General features: G+C 44.6%; 1 protein-coding gene across 1 annotated transcript in view; it reads right to left on the reverse strand.

The window, feature by feature from the left end:
• LOC124722936 (sodium channel protein Nach-like) overlaps positions 1-19,967 on the reverse strand; it is a 174,537-nt gene that overhangs the window by 102,645 nt on the left and 51,925 nt on the right. Inside the window, exons 4-5 of the mRNA XM_047248097.1 lie at positions 12,486-12,639; positions 1,544-1,680 (exon numbers count right to left, since the gene is read on the reverse strand). Of these exons, the coding sequence (XP_047104053.1) occupies positions 1,544-1,680; positions 12,486-12,639 (291 nt within the window). The remainder of the gene's footprint in view (positions 1-1,543; positions 1,681-12,485; positions 12,640-19,967) is intronic.

Consider the following 19,967-nt stretch of genomic DNA (forward strand, 5'->3'; position numbering starts at 1 on the left):
AGAGAAAACCCTATCATCAGTACTCTACGGCACCTTACTTCTTAATGAAAGTACTCAGCCAGGAATCGAAACCTGGACCTCAACCCTGACACCAGTTTTATATATCGTAGCCCGACGTGGGTCGCGACTACTTACTATAAAAGCTCACGCTCAGATCACAGGTGAAGCGGGATTTTTGGTCATCCGTTTCTTGGTACGCGAGCGGCTGCGTACATGAGTGAAACAGCGACGGGATCAAGCTGAGAATTTTCAGGTCTTAGTGGTTGGAGACAGTACACAATTACTTGTATGTTCGCATTCGGGAGGACGGCGGTTCAATCCCGCGTCCGGCCATCCTGATTTAGGTTTTCCGTGATTTTCCTAAATCACTCCAGGCAAATGCCGGGATGGTTCCTCTGAAAGGGCGCGGCCGACTTCCTTCCCCATCCTTCCATAATCCGATGAGACCGATGACCACGCTGTCTGGTCTCCTTCCCCAAAGCAAGCAACCAACTTGTATGTTAGGCAAAGGAGGTAGGCATGGAGAACATAGGAAAAGTGAGGCTCTATGTTGACTTACTCGTTGAATTTTCTTGCTTCATCACGTGTTATCAATGAACATGCGGAAGAGCATAGCCGCTAGTTTCTTGAATCTTAGATGAGGCTTACTAGATTCTCCAGTCAGTTGCCAGAACAAATTACCTTCCCAGCTTATAACTTTCTTAAGATTCGGGTATACACTGCAGTGTACGGTACTGTACACCACGAATTGTGAAAGCTTATGTTGCTTTAATTGAACCTTTACGTTCTAGTACTCGTTGCTAAGGAACGGACATAAAGACAAAGCTCCATGTAGACAAATGTACGATGGAAACTAATAACCCTAGCCCAGATGTACGTAAAGGCAAGCTTTTTCAAGTTCTTCTTTGTGCGCGAAGTTAACTGAGTCTGACATACGAATAATATTTGCTGTAGGCTCGTCCATCCGAAGCTGTCGTCGTTCACCAGGACTCTCGAACTATGCCGAACTCTTGAACTCTACTTTGCTTGGCGTCTGAGGGCCTCTATATACGGCGTTTGATGGTGTTGGCTTACAAATTGAACGTGATTGCGTCGCATTTTACCTCCAGTTCGGTGTGCGTCAAATCAGCGGTTTCTCAGTGCGTATCCTGTTAATGGACAGACGAGAGCGGCTTCCACTGTGCGTCTCTACCTAAGTTACAAAAATTCAAATGGCTCTGAGCACTATGGGACTCAACTGCTGTGGTCATAAGTCCCCTAGAACTTAGAACTACTTAAACCTAACTAACCTAAGGACATCACACACATCCATGCCCGAGGCAGGATTCGAACCTGCGACCGTAGCGGTCGTGGGGTTCCAGACTGTAGCGCCTTTAACCGCTCGTTCACTCCGGCCGGCACCTAAGTTACAAGACTTACAGTTGTAGTCATACTTGGATGAGCTTTTCTTTTTTTCTGGCAATCTTACATGATTCGATCATTACAATACAAAGGTAAATATGACATAAATGTTACAGTAATTGAATGAAACAATATTACTTACGGTGTTGCATGACGTGAGTTGAAAGAAAAGCAGAAACCACCTTCAGTGTAGATGGGAAAAAATCGTTCGCAACAGTCGAACTTCTGCGACAACTTGAATGTACAGTTTTGCAGTAGATCCTTACATCTCTTCACCAGCTGAAAAAAAAAGAAGTAAATAACTTAGCAGTTTTCTTAGCAGTTTCAAAGAGTATTTAGAAGTGAAATAAAGTTATTTATGGACGTTACAACTATAGACTGTTTTATTGCACTGTTCTTAACACGAAAAATCACGGATCTAACCGCTCAACTACAGGGAACACCTAATTAAAGTTACAGTTCCAAAACGCTGTAGAGAAAGAACCACTGCTCAGAATAAGGTCAAATATGAACAGCATATTATTGGTGTTGGGGGAAACGTCATGAAAGAAAAAAGACAATTTGACCAAAAGGTGGTACTGTAAGTGTCAGAGTATGCACACCAGAAGACGCGCGGGCCACGGCTGTTCCTCGGGTTGCGTCCGAGACGCCCCACATGACTGTCTCCATGAAGGATCTCGCACTGCTGGTAGAGCTCTTTTACAAGATCGGTTATTGTGCGTCAGTAGCGGTATGAAATAAGACATGGGTTCGGTTTCTGCTACGGATTAGGAGAAAATGATTACAAAATTCGAAAAGACAGGTTCTTTTGAAGTGCAATGTGGCAGAGAGAGGAAAGCAGTTGATCCAACATCTTTCGATGGGGTGGCCACGGCCGTGCAGGAGGTGTCGAGACGTGGTGTGCAGACATGCAGTGCACGGTGCATAAAATCCTGAGAATCATTCTGCATTGCTATCCCTATAGAAACACCCATCCTCAGAAGTTGCTTCCTGTTGACCTGTCAGCAAGACAAACATTCGCTCTGGAATTTCTTGCTCGCTTGGAAGTGGACAATAAATGGCCATGGAACATTCTGTAGACAGTCGAAGCACATTTTCATCTCCAAGAACATGTCAATATGCAGAATATGGACAACGAAAATTCCGCACACTCATCAACCGGTACCCCTTCAGTCTGCAAATGTGACTATGTGGTGCGGGTTGACAGCATCTTTTATCCTAGGGCCGCGTTTGTACGAGGAGTTGAGTCCTGCAGATCCTGTTACCTGTACCGTAACTGGTAAACAGTATGAGAATCTTTTGCGTACCAACGTCATTCAAACCCTACGACAGCGTGCACGTGTGGATGCTAGAACTATCAGCACTCATTTTCCTACAACTTGGAAGTCCAGATCACCTGATCTTAATGTCCGCCCCCGCTATCTGAGTGGTCATTCCCGCTTTGCGCGTCGGGCGACTAGGTTGTGCTATTAGTTCCGCCTCTACCGTAGCGCCGGCCGCGGTGGCCGTGCGGTTCTAGGCGCTACAGTCCGGAACCACGGGACTGCTACGGTCGCAGGTTCGAATCCTGCCTCGGGCATGGATGTGTGTGATGTCCTTAGGTTAGTTAGGTTTAAGTAGTTCTAAGTTCTAGGGGACTGATGACCTAAGACGTTAAGTCCCATAGCGCTCAGAGTCTACCGTAGCGCTGCGTGTTTTGCTCGTGTCCGTTTAGTGTCGTGTTGGTCTCCGTGCGCGTCGCATCGCTGGTTGTAGGCTAGTGTTCGGTGTTCGTGCGGCCCTTCCTGTCGCGGCGTTGTCTTGCGCCATGATGTCCACCATGGTTCCCAGGAAAATTCTGCATACAGGTACTATCAGCTTCACCTTCGACAAATCCACGCGTCACTTCCAGTCCGGTTCTTTGGAAATACATGACTGTTTAGTCGATACAATTAAAGTCACTACTGATCAGGTGCATACTGCATATTTTGACAACGAACAATATGTGTCATTTGTTAAGTTTCTTGATCCGATCCAGGTTGATAGGATACTTTATCGTCACGGTTCTCAAGTACCCTTCACGCACCGTGATGGTTCCACTAGTACGGTTCTCTTGGCAAATGCAGAAGTGATATATACGAATGTCCGGGTGTTTAACCTTCCGCCCGAGGTAGACGACTGTTTTCTGAGGCCCTTTTTGCTTCCTTACGGGGAAATACGTCATATTCGAAAGCAACGCTGTTCTGCTCAGCACCGCTTACAGGTCTATAGTGGTATACGGTCGGTGGAAATGGTGGTCAAAAAACATATTCCTTCTCATCTACAGGTATGTGGTTATAGGGTCCATATTACTTACAGTGGCCAAGAAGGAACATGTTATTATTGCAGTCAAACCAGTCATTTCCGTACTAATTTTCCGCGACGTGTGGTGGTATTAAAAACCTACATACGAACAGCGTAAAAAATTGACTTTAGCTGCTCTTTTCCCGCAGGGATCTGACTGAATCACTCCCTATTACTGAGGGACGCAGTGTCGACAACGCCCGTGATTTTCTCACGCTGTCCTTGCGTAGGGATGTTGATGCAGTTAATTCCGATGTGCCCGCCGTGATTTCTCACAACAAGCGTCGCCGAACACAAGATGGTGCGGCTGATGAACCTTCCCTGCTGGCTCGCCCTTCCGATGGGCCTCCAGTAAAGGACCCTCTTCCTCAGTCTGAAATTGTGGATGAGGACGCCACAGGTGCTTTCACGCCTGTGCAGAAGATCCCTGACACCTTATCTGGCGTTGTTCCTGTTGGCGAGGCTGCCTCTTCGGAGACGCCCGTGAAGGAACATGCTTCCGGTTCCCACGTGTCTTCTCCGGTTCTCCCGGACACTTCTCCTGTCGACTCTGTTTCCCATCCCTCTTCTGCGACTTCTGTCGCCTCCTCTGGGTCACAGCCTTTTCCCATGAAACAACTGATTGATTCTCAAGAGTCAGTGAATCCCGTTGCTATTCACCAACCGTCCCTCCGTGAAACCATGTCTGCGGACGAGTGGGATGTAGAGGCCTCTCCCTCGCAATCTGAAGCGGAATACCTACATGATGCTCCCACGCGACCAAACGCGTAAACAGCCACAGCATCACGGCCGAAGAAAAAGCAGTGGGAAGATAAGGGTTCTGTTTCGTAGTTCTTCTCTCTCTGGTTGAGTCTGGTATGGTTACTTGTATGTTGCTCCATCAACTGACGGATCTCTATCGTTCTTTGTTCTTCTTTCTGGGTTGAAGTTCCATGCAAGCATACACATTTCTTACTCTGAATATTAACAGAATATGTTCTGAGCTTCTGCTCGCCGCTTTGCGACAGTTTATATATCAGTCTGGGGCAGATGTTGCTTTTTTACAGGAAGTCTTATTTGACCAGTTTTCCATTCCTGGATTCTCAACCTTTTTTAATGTAGCTTCAAAACTTTCTACGCGCATTGCCTTGTTTTATAGGGAATGCATTCCGTTGATGTATTTCGAAGTACTCGACAGTGGAAGGGGGATCGGGTGTACGTTTTGTGATCTCAGTTTACTCATTCACGTTCGAATTTCTATAAAGAAGAATCATTTACCTGTTTCGTAAATCCCCGACAAAGATTATCTTAGGTGGGGACTTCAATTGTGTTCTACGGCCGGTGGATCAGTCTCCTAATTTTAATTTCAGTAAAGAACTCGACGACCTGGTGCGCTCCTTGCGCCTGCGTGACGTGTGGGTTTCTCGCTATCCTACACTTGTGCGACATACATACTTTACTCCCACGTCTAGCAAGTCGCCTCGCCGGCCGAAGTGGCCGCGCGGTTCTGGCGCTGCAGTCTGGAACCGCGAGACCGCTACGGTCGCGGGTTCGAATCCTGCCTCGGGCATGGATGTGTGTGATGTCCATAGGTTAGTTAGGTTTAACTACTTCTAAGTTCTAGGGGACTAATGACCTCAGCAGTTGAGTCCCATAGTGCTCAGAGCCATTTGAACAATTTTTTTTAGCAGTCGCCTCGATCGCTTTTACCTTTCCGATTCCTTGTGTGGGCAACTTCTGGATGTTGATGTGATACCAGCCTGTTTTACTGATCATTGCGCCGTAGCCATCACGTTTAATTACGAGCAGCAACCAGTAAAATTGTTTTGTCCTCCCTGGATGCTCAATATAGCCTATTTGCAAGATACCTCTCTTGGTGTCGTCCTGGAGGACGTATGGGTTAGTTGTTCTCGTACTATGGACCGGTACTCGTCTCTTGTGGCATGGTGGACACAGCCTGCTGAACCACAAATCCGTAGGGCTCTCATGCGTTTTGGAGTTGCGCATCAAAGCCAAATTTCTGCGGGCCAAACGCATTCAAATGGAGGGACTGCGGACGAGGTCTCAACCACGTTCCCTTTAACAAGACGAATTGACGTCACTATACCATCTAGTCCGTTTACGGGCACGCCGGAAACGTGTGTGCCTTGCCTCCCTCACAACCACTGACGGCCTCATGTTCATCTCTCACCGTGACATTTCCGACTTTATTTACAACTATTTAAATGATCTGTATGATACCCATGTCCCGGCTGAAAACTCATCGACGACTTTACATTCTTGCTGCATCACGTCGTCACTCCTCAATTAAATGACGCCTTTCTGCCTCCCTTTCACAAGGATGATATATATGATGTTGTTACAGGATCTCTGTCTCGCAAGTCGCCTGGAGTAGACGGTATTCCTAAGGAGTTTTATGTTCAATTTTGGCCATCCATTGGCGACACCTTAACGTCGATGGTTAAATGAAATGATGCAGGGAGTCTCACTTCCTGCTCCTTTTCAGGAAGGTAAACTGGTCCTCCTCCGGAAATCCACAGGTCGCCATGCGATTGATTCCCTCCGTCCTATTACTCTCCTTAACTTCGATTGTAAAATTGTCGTTCGAGCTATTAATTTACGTCTCTCTAAGCTGCTCGATACCGTTATTATCGCCCACCAAAGCTGTGTGCCTGGACGCACGATACTGACTTCTGTTCTCGAATGTCGCGATGTAATTTCGGTGGCGGCTGTCGCTAATATCCCAGGGGCTTTGCTTTTTCTTGATTTCCAAAAAGCGTTTGATCGTGACAGCCATGATTTTTTAACGAGAGTGCTCACCGCTGTCGGCTTTAATAATCATGCTCAACAGGTCTTAACTCGCCTTTTTACCTGTATCAGTGTCTCGGTGATTGTGAACGGTCACCCTACCTCCCTCCCCCCCCCTCCCCAAGGGAAGTCCCCTATCCATGTCACTTTTTCAAAAAAATTGTTCAAATGGCTCTGAGCACTATGGGACTTAACATCTGAGGTCATCAGTCCCCTAGAACTTAGAACTACTTAAACCTAACTAACCTAAGGACATGACACACAGCCATGCGCGAGGCAGGATTCGAACCTGCTACCGTAGCAGTCGCCCGGTTCCAGACTGAAGCGCCTAGAACCGCTCGGCCACACCGGCCGCCCATGTCACTTTTTGTCTTGTTCTTAGAACCCTTACTACGGCGCCTCGCCATGCAGTTACGTTGCTGGACTATATTGGGGGAACTTTTTTCGGTCCGTGCATACGCCGATGACGTCATGGTTTTAGTACGACATATCGAAGACATACAGAGGCTTAAGGATACCTTGGATTCATTTTGTCGTCTTGCTGGCGCTCGCATTTATGATCGTAAATGCATGTTCCTACCGTTGAGAGGCTTCGATCATGTCGTTATTCCTTGGGCGACGGTCGTCAATCGCCATAAAACCTTAGGGATCTTAGTGAATCGCAATCCGATCAAAATGGCGACACTCAATTGGCGTGAGGTTACAAGTCGTGTTCACGGGGCGATCCTTGAACATGAACGCCGTTCCCTCAGCCTCCTTCACAAGGTACGGGTTTTAGAGACCTATGTCTTCAGTAAAGAATATTACGTTGCGCAGGTCTTCCCGTTTCCCGCGATGATGGCCTGCAGACTAAAACAGCTGTCTGGTTGATTCCTGTGGCGCCGCCACATCTTTCATGTCCGATATGAAGTCGCGGCCAGGCCTCGAATGCTTGGAGGATTGGATCTTTCCGATATCAACGTGAAGACATCCATCTTATTTGCCCGCCACAATGTTTCAACCTGTACGCGGGCTTCGCATTCAGTTACCTTTACCTCTCTTGTTGATGTTGGGCTGATTAATACTAAATTGCAGCACATTTGTGAATACTTTCTAATTATCGGTATCCTAGGTGCTGATATACTTTCTATGACGCATATTACTACGAACATACTATCACCCCGTTGGGGTGCACCATGTTCCCTTTCTTCTGTTGAACTTGCTTCCCCGTCAACGTCTTGAAAAACGGTCTGGTCTCATCTTAGTCTTCCTATATTGCCGATGGAGATTGCTTCAACGTGGTATAAGGTCATTCACCGTCTGATACCTACTGGTGATCGTCTTTTTCGTATTGGCCTTCGTCCGACTGATCAGCGTGAGGAATGTCATCAGACTGTCACCTTACTTCACAGGCTTGTTGCTTACGGACGGGATCATTGGCTCTGGGTCCGCCGTCAATTAGCTTTCCTTACTCGAGGGACTGAAACCGCCTTCCCAGACGACATTCTCCTACATCCGGACATATCCTTTTTTCCTCAGACGAAAACGAACACGATTGTCTGGCTCTTGGGTTACTATGTTCACTATGTCGTTGAAGGTGGGAATGACTCAGATCCCCGAGTTTTTCACCATTATCTGACAACTGCGCATTGGAAATGGCAGCGGTTGCCACGACACCGAACGCTTTTTGCGAATATGCTTTTTCTTGTGTTTAACCGTCAGGGTGTTTGTTAAGTTCCCCTGTGATCCCTGTTTCTTCCCTGAGCTTGAATCCCCTCCCTTGTAGCTTTGTTTTGTCACTTTTTCTCTTCCACATGTACATAAAAGAAACTGAGAAGAAGAGTGGGATATGGGCTAGTCTTCCCGTTCAGAAGTTAATTATTGTTTGTACTGGAAATAATTTGTTGATTTTCTTTTTGCAGCTGATATCAAATAAAAAAAAGTGGTCAGCGAGATAGAATGTCAATCCTAAGGGCCCGGGTTCGATTCCCGGCTGGGTTGGAGATTTTTTCCGTTCAGGGACTGGGTTTTGTGTTGTCCTAATCATCATCATTTCATCCCCATCGACCCGCAAGTCACCGAAATGGCGTCACATCGAAAGACTTGCACCCGGCGAACAGTCTACCCGACGGGAGGCGCTAGTCACACGACATTTACGTCTTACCTGATCTACACTCCGCTCTTATGTGGAGCATGGTGTTTCTCGATTTCAACTTTTGGCAGAAAACTGTGAATAGCATACTGAACATGTCTTGTATCAGTCTCACAAAAATTAGAAACTAATGTCAATTTGCTTTTTATGCGGGTTTTGGCCTCAGGTCAATTAAAAGTGATTTTTCAATTCGATATGGTACGACATTGCCGTGGTGGATGGGCTTACCTGACTAACAGTGCCACAACTGTTGACTGCCGAACTTCTGCATTCATGCACATTGAACAGTACGGATGCTGCAATGTGCACCTCAAACCATAGCCGTCGTAGTGCGATTCATTTGTCATTTGTAGCCAATCCCGTTTACCTTAAGACGCTTAGAGCTCCATCTATTGTAAAGTTTTTGTTGATTTTTCTTGCTCCATGATGTTTCCCTCTGCATCAATAATATGCTAGTCAAATTTGACGTCATTCTGAGCAGTGGTTCTCTTTCTACAGCTCTTTGAAAATGGAGCTTTCATTATGGACACACTGTACGTAACACATTACTGTTCATGCAGATAAAAAAACAGCGTGTTGCAGGCTTAAAAGCAGCTGCTCTGACGAGTCCTTGAAGTGCTCCTGGCGTTCAACATAGACAAAAGCCAACCCAACAAAAGCCAAACCAACAAGTGGAATATCCCGGCCAACCTACAACATGTACACTTTCATTGATACCTATAACAATGGAGCAGAACTGCTGGTTACCTTTGTCATATTGGGCATTCGGTTAACGAGGTGCCAGCATGTACAGAAACAAGTCTATTTGATGGTGAATCCTTCATGATTGTTTCTGGGAAACCTCTGATCCGTCCTGTACATGTTGCTGCTCTGACAAATAACGGAGTAGGCAGCAGTAATGTGAGGGAACGCTGCGGATTCCTTCAGTTCTACAGCGTTATTCTGTTTGAGTTTAAAAGGATGGCTGTGCGAGAACTACGAGACATACAGGAAATTGACACGTGCAAATGGATAGAGTATCTCTCCAAGTCTAGAATCGTAATACACGCCGTGCAGTAGATACGCTAACGGGCTGGCATGTCAGAATGTGTAGACCAGGGGGACTAAGAACTCTCCATGGGTGCAGTGCTCTCGTTCGCGTGCTAACTTCTGCCTCCTGGCTGCACCCTCCTCACACTAACACTCCATCCAGTCTGAGGGGAAAGAGAGAGGAAATGCGAATGCTCTGTATTTAGAGGCAATGTAACTGCGCAAGGAATAATTAACTCCTAGCGTGTGGTCTCATTTCATATTTCATATCGATAGAGATCACAAAGGAAAAAAAAAAAACAGTATTTAATTACTTCTGACGCACTGAAGATATAATAAAATTTATATCTGGCACAAACTGTCGGCATACGCACAGACACAGATAATTTCGCAGATTTTTGTCATTCAGACTACCACATTATTCTAACTCAATTACTTTCCTAACAGAAAAAAGCCTTTTACACACATATGTTGATCGAAGCATTCTATCACGTTTGCAACCTCATTATGGAGATGTGGGAACTATTCCTGAAATTCTTTCAACGCCACAATAAATTCTTCAAAATTAGCGTTTTCTTTCATGCCTGTGAGCTCAGAGGAATGGACTTTTTTCAGAAGTTGTCTCTTCCACAGTGCGATTTTATTTTTAAATGCACCCGCACTAAATCAGAAAGAAGTTGTTTTTAACGTTGCAGCGTCTTACTGTGGGTGGTGTGCAATGAAGTCCACTTAAAGTGAAAGGTCTGCAATCCATTTTGGATGTTCTAATTTTCTTTTATGCTTTCCTTTTTACATCACAAAGTCAGCAATAACGTGTCTTAAATCTAAAAATAATTTGCAGGCGTACCTCTTGACTTAATCAACGTTCTTTGTAGTAATATATAACGTCTCCATACTCGTCATTCAGTTCTATCAAAAACTGTTGCAACTGCCGATGCAATAATGCATCAAACTTCAGAAAATTTACTGTTCGTACCAGCAATTTCATCGTGCTCCACGCCTGCTAATTTGTCACAAACTGCTTCTTGATGTACAAGACAATGAATCCCATACAAATCGTCCGTCGATCTTTGTAGCTGTTCGATCTTTCATAGTCAACTAAATCTTTAAATTATTTCTGTACGGTGTTGAAATATCGTTCCATACCAAATTTTCGGTACCTGTCGATTATGTGACTGCATAATAGATATTGAGAATTCTCATCCTTCCCTTTTGTGATTCCCGTTCGTTGTTTAAGCTTGGGACAGTGGATCGCTAGACTATCTCTTTTAGTGCAAAGAACCACTGGACCTATGAACTTCCTTTGTACCAAGGATAGATAGCGATGGATAAACAATGCTGACACCACCATTCTGCAGAACAGAAAAAACTCGTGACAACCACAAAATGCCGCACCAAATGCCGGAAGCAGCAGTCTCACATCACACTGCAACATTGAAATGTTGCACTGCACCGAGGAGTTCCGAGAAGGATCAAGCAGAGCCGAGAAGACAGACCGAGCCTTGGATCGCAAGCGTGCAAGGTGAAGTTTTGCCATCAGTGATTGACCATGACGTAGACGAGTCATCTTCTCCGTGTTGACACATTAAATTAGTTCGGGCCTGCAGATAGGTAACATAACAGAGCAGATTTCCAAAGCAGAATGTTGTCACACCTTCCTGGCCAATTCGTGTCATTGCACACTTGTATTGACGTTTGCCACATCACAAAAGGTGCACGTATTAAGCACCTGTAATTCGAGTTAAGAACTTGGACAGATACTTTACCCACTGACATGCATCTATTTTCTGCATATCTTGTAGTTTGCACCCATAACCGACATAATCAGGCACTAGGACACAAAATCCATCGAACTATCATTACAGAATGTCAGGATTACTAACAATATAATCAGCATCTGAAGAATAACATCGTTAAAGAGATCACCACAATACTCAACGAAACAAAGGACAGATCACGCATTACATAAAACAGGAAGAAAAACCAGGAAGTTGAGGACTTACAGAAGAAGACCCTGTAGTAGCTAAACTATTTCCTAGAACATTTATAAGTTTTGAAACTATTTTAAGGGGTTTTAGATAAAGAGATTCAATGAAAATTATACAGACTCAAGAATTCCACACGTAGATGAATCTCTTGCTATACTAAGCATAGACATGCCGGAACTAGAAAGTTCCAGTTACTAGAAGTTTTGTTGTTGTTACCGGTCCTTTTTACCAATGGAAATTTGGAAATTTGTGGTAAGGACTATGGGACCAAACTGCTCAGATCATCGGTCCCTAGGCTTACGCACTACTTAATCTAACTTAAACGAACTTACGCTAAGGACAACACACACACACACACACACACACACACACACACGCCCGAGGGAGGACTCGAACCTCTGTTGGGGGAAGCCGCGCGAACCGTGGCAAGACGTCCCTAGACCTCACGGCTACCCCGCCCTTTTACCAATGGAACACCAACTGATCCCATCGTTAGTGAACTAGTAATACAGCAGACACATACACTGAACTTGTATAAAGCGTATTATTGCGGTCAGAATAGGATGGTTTGCCTCAGAAAGAGACTTCTTACATAAAATGTGATGGAGTTAAGACTAATTCAGTCGTAGGCTCTGAAGGACAAAATTTATGAAATGCTGAATAATCTATTTTCTGAAACAAAACTAAATTCTCTCTATTAGCTAATTCTTAACACAATACATAGAATGTAAACAGATCACAGAAAGCTTTTGAGTCGTAGCTGATAACAAGAGATTGAGTATTCACTAGAATGTAGACTAAAAATAGAAGCCAATTAATTTTCTAACCTGTTTCTGTGTATCTTTTATGGACTCTGATAGGTTTATCCGTTGTTGTGAGAGAAGTTCATCTATAATATATAGATTATTGTACGATAAGTTAGCTATCTGTGTGAAATATTCGGTGTGAACTTGTGTACAATTCTGAGTTTCTTCGTTACACCTGAAAACAAGAAACACAAATAAAAGGAAAAGAGCAATTTGTTAGAAGAGTAAATATATCTACCTTAATGTTGGATGTGTGTAGTGTGATTTTTTCATTATATTTTGATTTCATATTACATTATAACTCACAAAAATTTTCTGAAGTTCCTTCAACAAAACTGCATTCTATTAAAAGAGAATTTGCTGTATAACACGTAAATACGAGGTACTTTTAAGTTCCATCGACACAGTACATTATGAAACACGGTAAATAAAATGAAGTATTTGGTGCTGAAGTTTATTTACAAACCCACTAGCACTGAAGTTTCCATTTCCAACTTTCACGAGATATGGAAAAATATTGTGGGGTGAATGATTTGGAAACAGAAAGGAAAAGGAGGACGGTTAGGTTCTAATCTTCTGTCGGCGACGAGGCCGTTAGAGGCTGCATGTAAACTTGATCTGAATAAGGACGGGCAAGGAAATCGACCGTGTTCTTTTAAAAGAACCATTTCGCCATTCGCTTTAAGAATTTTCGGATACTCATAAAAAGCTAAATCTGGATGGTTGGGGGCATTTGACGGTTCCTATGACGACGCAGTGTTAGTTGCAAATGGTCCCACCAATTCCCAACCTGGCTCATGTCAAAACATACTGTTGGCCATCCCGTTCGGTTTGTTTCCTGCATCCTGGAGGGAGGAGCTCGCGAGATGGTCGCGGTATGCTCGTGCGATACCGTCTTCAAGACGAGGTCATTGCTGAAATGTTGACTGCAGAGCTGACAATAGATTTGAGGAAAATGGCCCGATACTGCACAGGTTTCAAATTTCCCTCTAGAAAGGTAAGATAGTCTGACATACACTGAAGAGCCAAAGAAACTGCCACACCTGCCGCGAGCACGCAGAAGTGCCGCAACACGACGTGGCATGGACTCGACTGATGTCTGAAGTAGTGCTGGAGGGAATTCACACCATGAATCCTGCACGGCTGTCCATAAATCCGTAAGAGTGCGAAGGGGTGGAGATCTCTTCTGAACAGTACGGTGCAAGACATCACAGATATGCTCAATAATGTTCATGTCTGGGGAGTTTGGCTGCCAGCGAAAGTGTTTACACTCAGAAGAGTGTTCCTCGGTCGACTCTGTAGCAATTCTGGACGTGTGGGGTGTCGCATTGTCCTCCTGCAATTGCCCAAGTCTGTCGGAATGCACAATGGATATGAGTGGATGCAGGTGATCGGACAGCATGCTTACGTACGTGTCACCTGTCAGAGTCGTATCTAGACGTATCAGGGGTCCCATATCAATCTAAATATACACGCCCCACTCCATTAAAGAGCCTCCACTAGCTTGTACAGTCCCCTGCTGACATGCAGGATCCATGGATTCATGAGGTTTTCTCCATACCCGTACACGTCAATCCGCTCGATACGATTTGAAACTAGACTCGTCCGACTAGGCAACATGTTTATCGTCATCAACAGTCCATTGTCGGTGTTGACGTGACCAGGCGAGGCGTAAAGCTTATTGTCGTGCATTCATCAAGGGTACACGAGTGGGCGCCGGATGTGATAAAGCGCATACGTTCCGAGGTGGAAGTGGCCTGTGAGCCATATTGGTAGCCTGGACAACGTACGCAAGACACAGTGCTCTCTACTGAACTGCGATTGCCATTTAGCTTTATTTTGATCTCCGTTATGCAGTTATCTGTACACAGCGATTTCCTGTGGTCGAAAGACCAAAAGGGTATTGAGAAAGAGGTGTACTACAAAAGTCATGAGAGCGCCGAAAAACGTTTTTCAGGCTGTTTAGATCGGGACTTGACGGCGCTTGCTATTAGTTCTGGAAGTAAGCGGAAATAAGTATGGTGGATCTGAGCACAGACAAACATAAAGACTAATCAAGGACTTTTGGTGTAAACTGATGTAGGCAAAACATGTCAGTTGTAAGGATACGATACCCTTGCCATCAACGTACCTAGCAGCAGGCACTAGGCGGTGAACGTTGCCTTCCAGTTTTTTTGTGATGTTACTCGTCTTTTTTGGGAATGAGATACTGTTATATGACGTCCAATGCTAGCAGCAATGAGATCGTGGAGACTGTATCCATGACGAAACGAGTCACTCTTCTTTAGCTATTCTCCACGTCCTCTATCAATGCAGCGTCTTCAAAGTTCACATTGAGGAACAAAATTTCAGAGTGAGCTGAACAAATACGAATACACAGTCCACTCACATTAATGTGACCACCGCCTACTTTCGACGTCAACGTGCAATAAGCACTCACAGTGCCAGGTGGCGCACTAGCAGTGTAGGGTGCATAAAGCGTGACGGTGGGATAGCGATGATGTGGGAATTTTCCTGTACGACCATATCACGAGTGTAGGTCGAAAAAAGATGCTGCAAGAACGGGACCAACGACGACTGAAGAGAATTGTTCAACGTGAGAGAAGTGAAACCCTTCCGAAAATTGCTGCAGATTTCAATGCTGGGCCATCAACAAGTGTCAGAATACGAACCATTCAACGAAACATCATCGATATGGGCTTTCGGAACCGAAGGCCCGCTCGCATACCCTTGATGAATGCACGACGCAAAGCTTTACGCCTCACCTGGGTCCCGTCAACACCGACATTGGACTTCTCATGACTGGAAACATGTTGCCTGGTCGGACGAGTCTAGTTTCAAATTATATCGAGCAGATGGTCGTGCACAGCTGTGGAGACAACCTCATGAATCCATGGACCCTGCATGTCAGCAGGGGACTGTACAAGCTAGTGCAGGCTCTTTAATGGTGTGGGACGTGTATATCTGGATTGGTATGGGACTCCTGATACGTCTAGATACGACTCTGACAGGTGCCATGTATGTAAGCATGCTGTCTGATCACCTGCATGCATTTTTATCTATTGTGCATTCAGACAGACTTTGCAATTCCAGCAAAACAATGCGATACCTCACATGTCCAGAATTACTACATACTGGCTCCAGGGTCACTCTTCTGAGTTTAAACACTTCCGCTGGTCACCAAACTCTCCAGATATGAACATTATTGATCATATCTGGGATGCCTTGCAACGTCCTGTTCAGAAGAATTCTCCAACCCCTCGTACTTTTACGGATTTATGGACAGCCGTGCAGGATTCATGGTGTGAATTCCCCCCAGCACTACTTCAGACATTAGTCGAGTCCATGCCACGTCGTGTTGCGATACTTCTGCGTGCTCGCGGGGGTCCTACACGATATTAGGCAGATGTACCAGTTTCTTTGGCTCTTCAGTGTGTATGTAAACGATCTTCTGTATAAAATACAACAAGCAAAATTAGTTCTTTTTGCGGATGGCGCTAGAATTGCAATCAGTCCCAGTATGCATGCAGCAGCAGAAGAAATGATAAACAATGTTCTTAAAAGTACCATTGACTACTCGTTTTCTGCGAATTTTAAAAGGACGTACCTGGACATTTAGAGGCACTATAGCAGTGATACGTGCAACACATGGTGAGGAAATAATAAACAGGGCGGAAACTTCAGAATTTATGTATCTCTGTTCTACAGTATCTAGCGATGACCAGCTTACAGACGAGGTCAAAGCAAGAATGTAGGTATGCTAGATCAAGTGGCGAATTACAACACGAGTCATCTGCGATCGTCGGTTGATGGATCATCTGAAGTCAAAGATCTAGAGGACTGTCATTTGCCCCACCGCTCTCTACGGCTCTGCTGGCTAGCTACAAAAGAGGCAGTACGACGACTGGAGGTCATGGAGGCAAAGGTGCTTATATGCACACGAACCATCACTCGACTGGATCACGTTTAGAACGAAACTGTCAGGAAACGTTTTGAGGTCCCACTGATCCAGAAGAAAATGCGAGACTGCCGTCTGCAATGGTTTAGACATGTGCTGTGCGCAGAGGACGATCCTATAGGAAAGAAAGTCTGCGCAGTAGAAGTCATGTGAACGCGACCTAAAGGACGACCAAGACATGGCTCACGATCAGAAAACATGGAGACAGCGAATTCAGTCAATGGACCCCACCACCAGGTTGGACAATCGCTAAAGAAGGAGAAGAAGAAGAATAAACTTCAAAATTCTTAGTTATTTGCATTGATGAGAATATGAAATGGAAAAAGAACATTTTGGAACCCCTAAAACAACTTAGTTCAGCTGCATTTTCACTTAGAATCTTTGCAGATCTTGGGGCGAGAGAAATCAGAAAATTGACGTATATCGTTTATTTTCATTTGATAGTGGTCTCGAGGAGCTCATCTTTAAGAAGGAAGGTCCTCATTGCTCGGAAGCGTGCTGTGGGAATGATGTGTGGTGCTCGCCCACGATCGTCTTGTGGACGTCTGTTATAGGAGTTGGATCCTATAGATACTGCTTCACAGTATATGTGTTCTCCCAGGAAGTTTGCTGTAAATAATCCACTGCAGTTCAGAAGGAACAAAGATGTACATAATTACAATACCAACTGAAAAAATAACTTATTTTCTTCCACATTAAGGTTATTTTTGGACACAAAGGGGTGCACAATGCTGCATTCAAAATTTTTGATCACTTACTCAGTGATATACTGCAAGGCCTCCGACGGTTAGCAAGGTAAGATTTTGAAACAAACTGAAGAGGTTTCTCCTGGACAACTTCTTCTATTCCGCAGAAGAATTTCTATCATTGCAAAGTGTAAAAGGTCTTGGGTAGGAATTAGTAACTCTCATTCGTAGTTTGATTAAAAAAAAAAACTTGCACATTTACAAAATGATTTTTGATGTGAGTATAAAATGACTCGCTCCACCTCATTACGATTTATCGAGAAAATGATCCATGGCACATGAAACTAGCTAACTAAACAACGTAATTCATGGACTATTAAATACGGTGTTAACAAGATTTTATCGACTACAACACTTTTAAATTTGAATAGAATGTTTGTCCCTTGGTTCATGAGCATGTACCTTGGAACAGCTTTTTCCACATTTGGAAAAAACTTTACTTACGCATTTCTTGCAGTTCCAAAAAAACACTGTAGCACACATATAGTGAATGCAATCATTTCAAAATGGAGTAAGGAAATATATTAAATTTTTGTTACAAGGCCGGCTAGATGCGAAAGTCTGAAAAGTGTTCCAGAGTACAACACTTCCCCCTATTAAGATTGTTATCATTATTTAAATAAACTATGATGCAAAAATAATTGCTTGTGAAAACCCTGGCCCAGTGAAAGAGATATCCTTAAAGTCCTCATCTAGTTACGTTGAATAAGTGGAAAAAAGAAAAGAAACATTGCTATAATTCAGATACATTGCCGAGTGGAGGACGACTGAAAAGAAAAGAAAGAAGATGGACGGAAATTAAGGATCTAACTAAGACTTTGGTGCAGCAATGCACCACTTGTATTTTGGGTGCGCATTGTGGTGACCGATCGAGTGATGAGGTAGAGTCATTACAGCCATTAGTGAGCGTTCTTCGTCTCGTGACTACAGACCAAGTACATGCTCTCCCTGTGCATAAACTGCAGTGATAATTAAGGAAGGAAGATTAGAGTTTCGCGTCCCGTCATCGATAAAGTAATTATAGATGGAGCACAAGCTCAGCATGGGGAAGACAAAAAAATGTTCAAATGTGTGTGAAATGTTACGGGACTCAACTGCTAAAGTCATAAGTCCCTAAGCTTACACACTACTTAACCAAAATTATCCTAAGGACAAACACACACACCCATGCCCGAGGGAGGACTCGAACCTCCGCCGGGACCAGGCGCACAGTCCGTGACTGCAGCGCCTTTGACCGCTCGGCTAATCCCGTGCGGCGTGGGGAAGACAGTCGGCCGTGCAATTTCACAGGAACTTTCCCGGCATTTGCCTTAATCGATTAGTGACATCATGTGTGAGGTATCGGTTGTGATCGGAGCATGTCCCTAGGATGCAGAAAACAAATTATGGAGCCCAGCAGAATGAGTAATGACCCAAAATGATCATGCAAATTAGCTGAAAACAAGGATTCTGGCGCACAACAGAAAACGTCTTATTTAAATGAATATGAAAAGTTATGGTCCAGTTAAGATTGAAAAAAAATCGGTACCACACTCATATAGACGTATTAATGAGAGGAGAGGTCTTCTAGCCATGAATAGAAAGAAATGGACACTATAAAAAATAGATTTATTGACTTTGAACATGAAAGTCACCCATTGATATTTTTAAAAAAGAACCATTAATAATCGGTTAAGGGGATGCAACGCGAAGTATTAACTTGGCACAGGTGGGTAGGCAGGATGTAACATAGTTACGTTAGTACTTCGCGGACACGGCCAGTGATTGCGTTAAGTTGTTAATTAGATATAGAGCGAACACCATTAGACTGCCAAAAATGCGCACTGAGAGCAAGAAGCTGGATGGGTGACTTTAAGATCCTCTCTCCTGAAGAGAGCGAGCTAGATTCGTTTCTAAACTGTTTCGGCGGGCCGGCCGGTGTGGCCGTGCGGTTCTAGGCGCTTCAGTCTGGAACCGCGTGACCGCTACGGTCGCAGGTTCGAATCCTGCCTCGGGCATGGATGTGTGTGATGTCCTTAGGTTAGTTAGGTTTAAGTAGTTCTAAGTTCTAGGGGACTGATGACCACAGATGTTAAGTCCCATAGTGCTCAGAGCCATTTGAACCATTTGTTTCGGCGGGCGCGACGATGTGTGCCATCTTACTAGTAGGTCCGTGAGTACATAAACAGGCTGGCGGCAACAATGACTAGAATATATGATTTCAGCACTCCTTTGGGTACTTAGAGTTGAAGTACAGACGTCTTCCCAGCGGCATTAAGGCTCGTATCTCCTGCCCAAAACCTAAAGCAAAGTCATCACTGAACGAAGACCTAAAGCGAAGTGTTTTCTCGAAGAGCCGTGTGAAACTCGTCTGTCTTGCTACCAGAACTGGAAATCGCTGCTCAGTGAGAGCGGAGATTCTGAGATACGAATGAAAACGTCCAGGATAGTATCCCCAATGGAAACTAAAATTTCGTCCGAGTTATACCTTGACAGCTCCTAGAAGCCGAGCCTTTGTGAATGAACAGTAGACTGCCAGCTAGAGGCAAATGCTGAGCGAATTGCGGCAAACACGGAAGCTATCGCAGCACGGGGGAACGACTGAGCGCCCAACTCTGCAAGCGAAGCATAACGACATCTTGAAAACCAGAGATACCGTCATGTTAGTGACAAAGCAGAGTGTCTTGAGCAGCAATAAGTGTTCAGGTGCCGAGCCAGCAGAAAACAGCCTCTGAAAGGTGAAGTTGCGATAGTCTGAAGTCACTAGGAGAGCTGACAGCAAGGGAACACATGATTTCATAGCCTTCCTCACCGCCACAG

This window comes from Schistocerca piceifrons, chromosome X (assembly GCF_021461385.2).
Source record: "Schistocerca piceifrons isolate TAMUIC-IGC-003096 chromosome X, iqSchPice1.1, whole genome shotgun sequence".
NCBI classification, from domain to species: Eukaryota; Metazoa; Arthropoda; class Insecta; order Orthoptera; family Acrididae; genus Schistocerca; species Schistocerca piceifrons.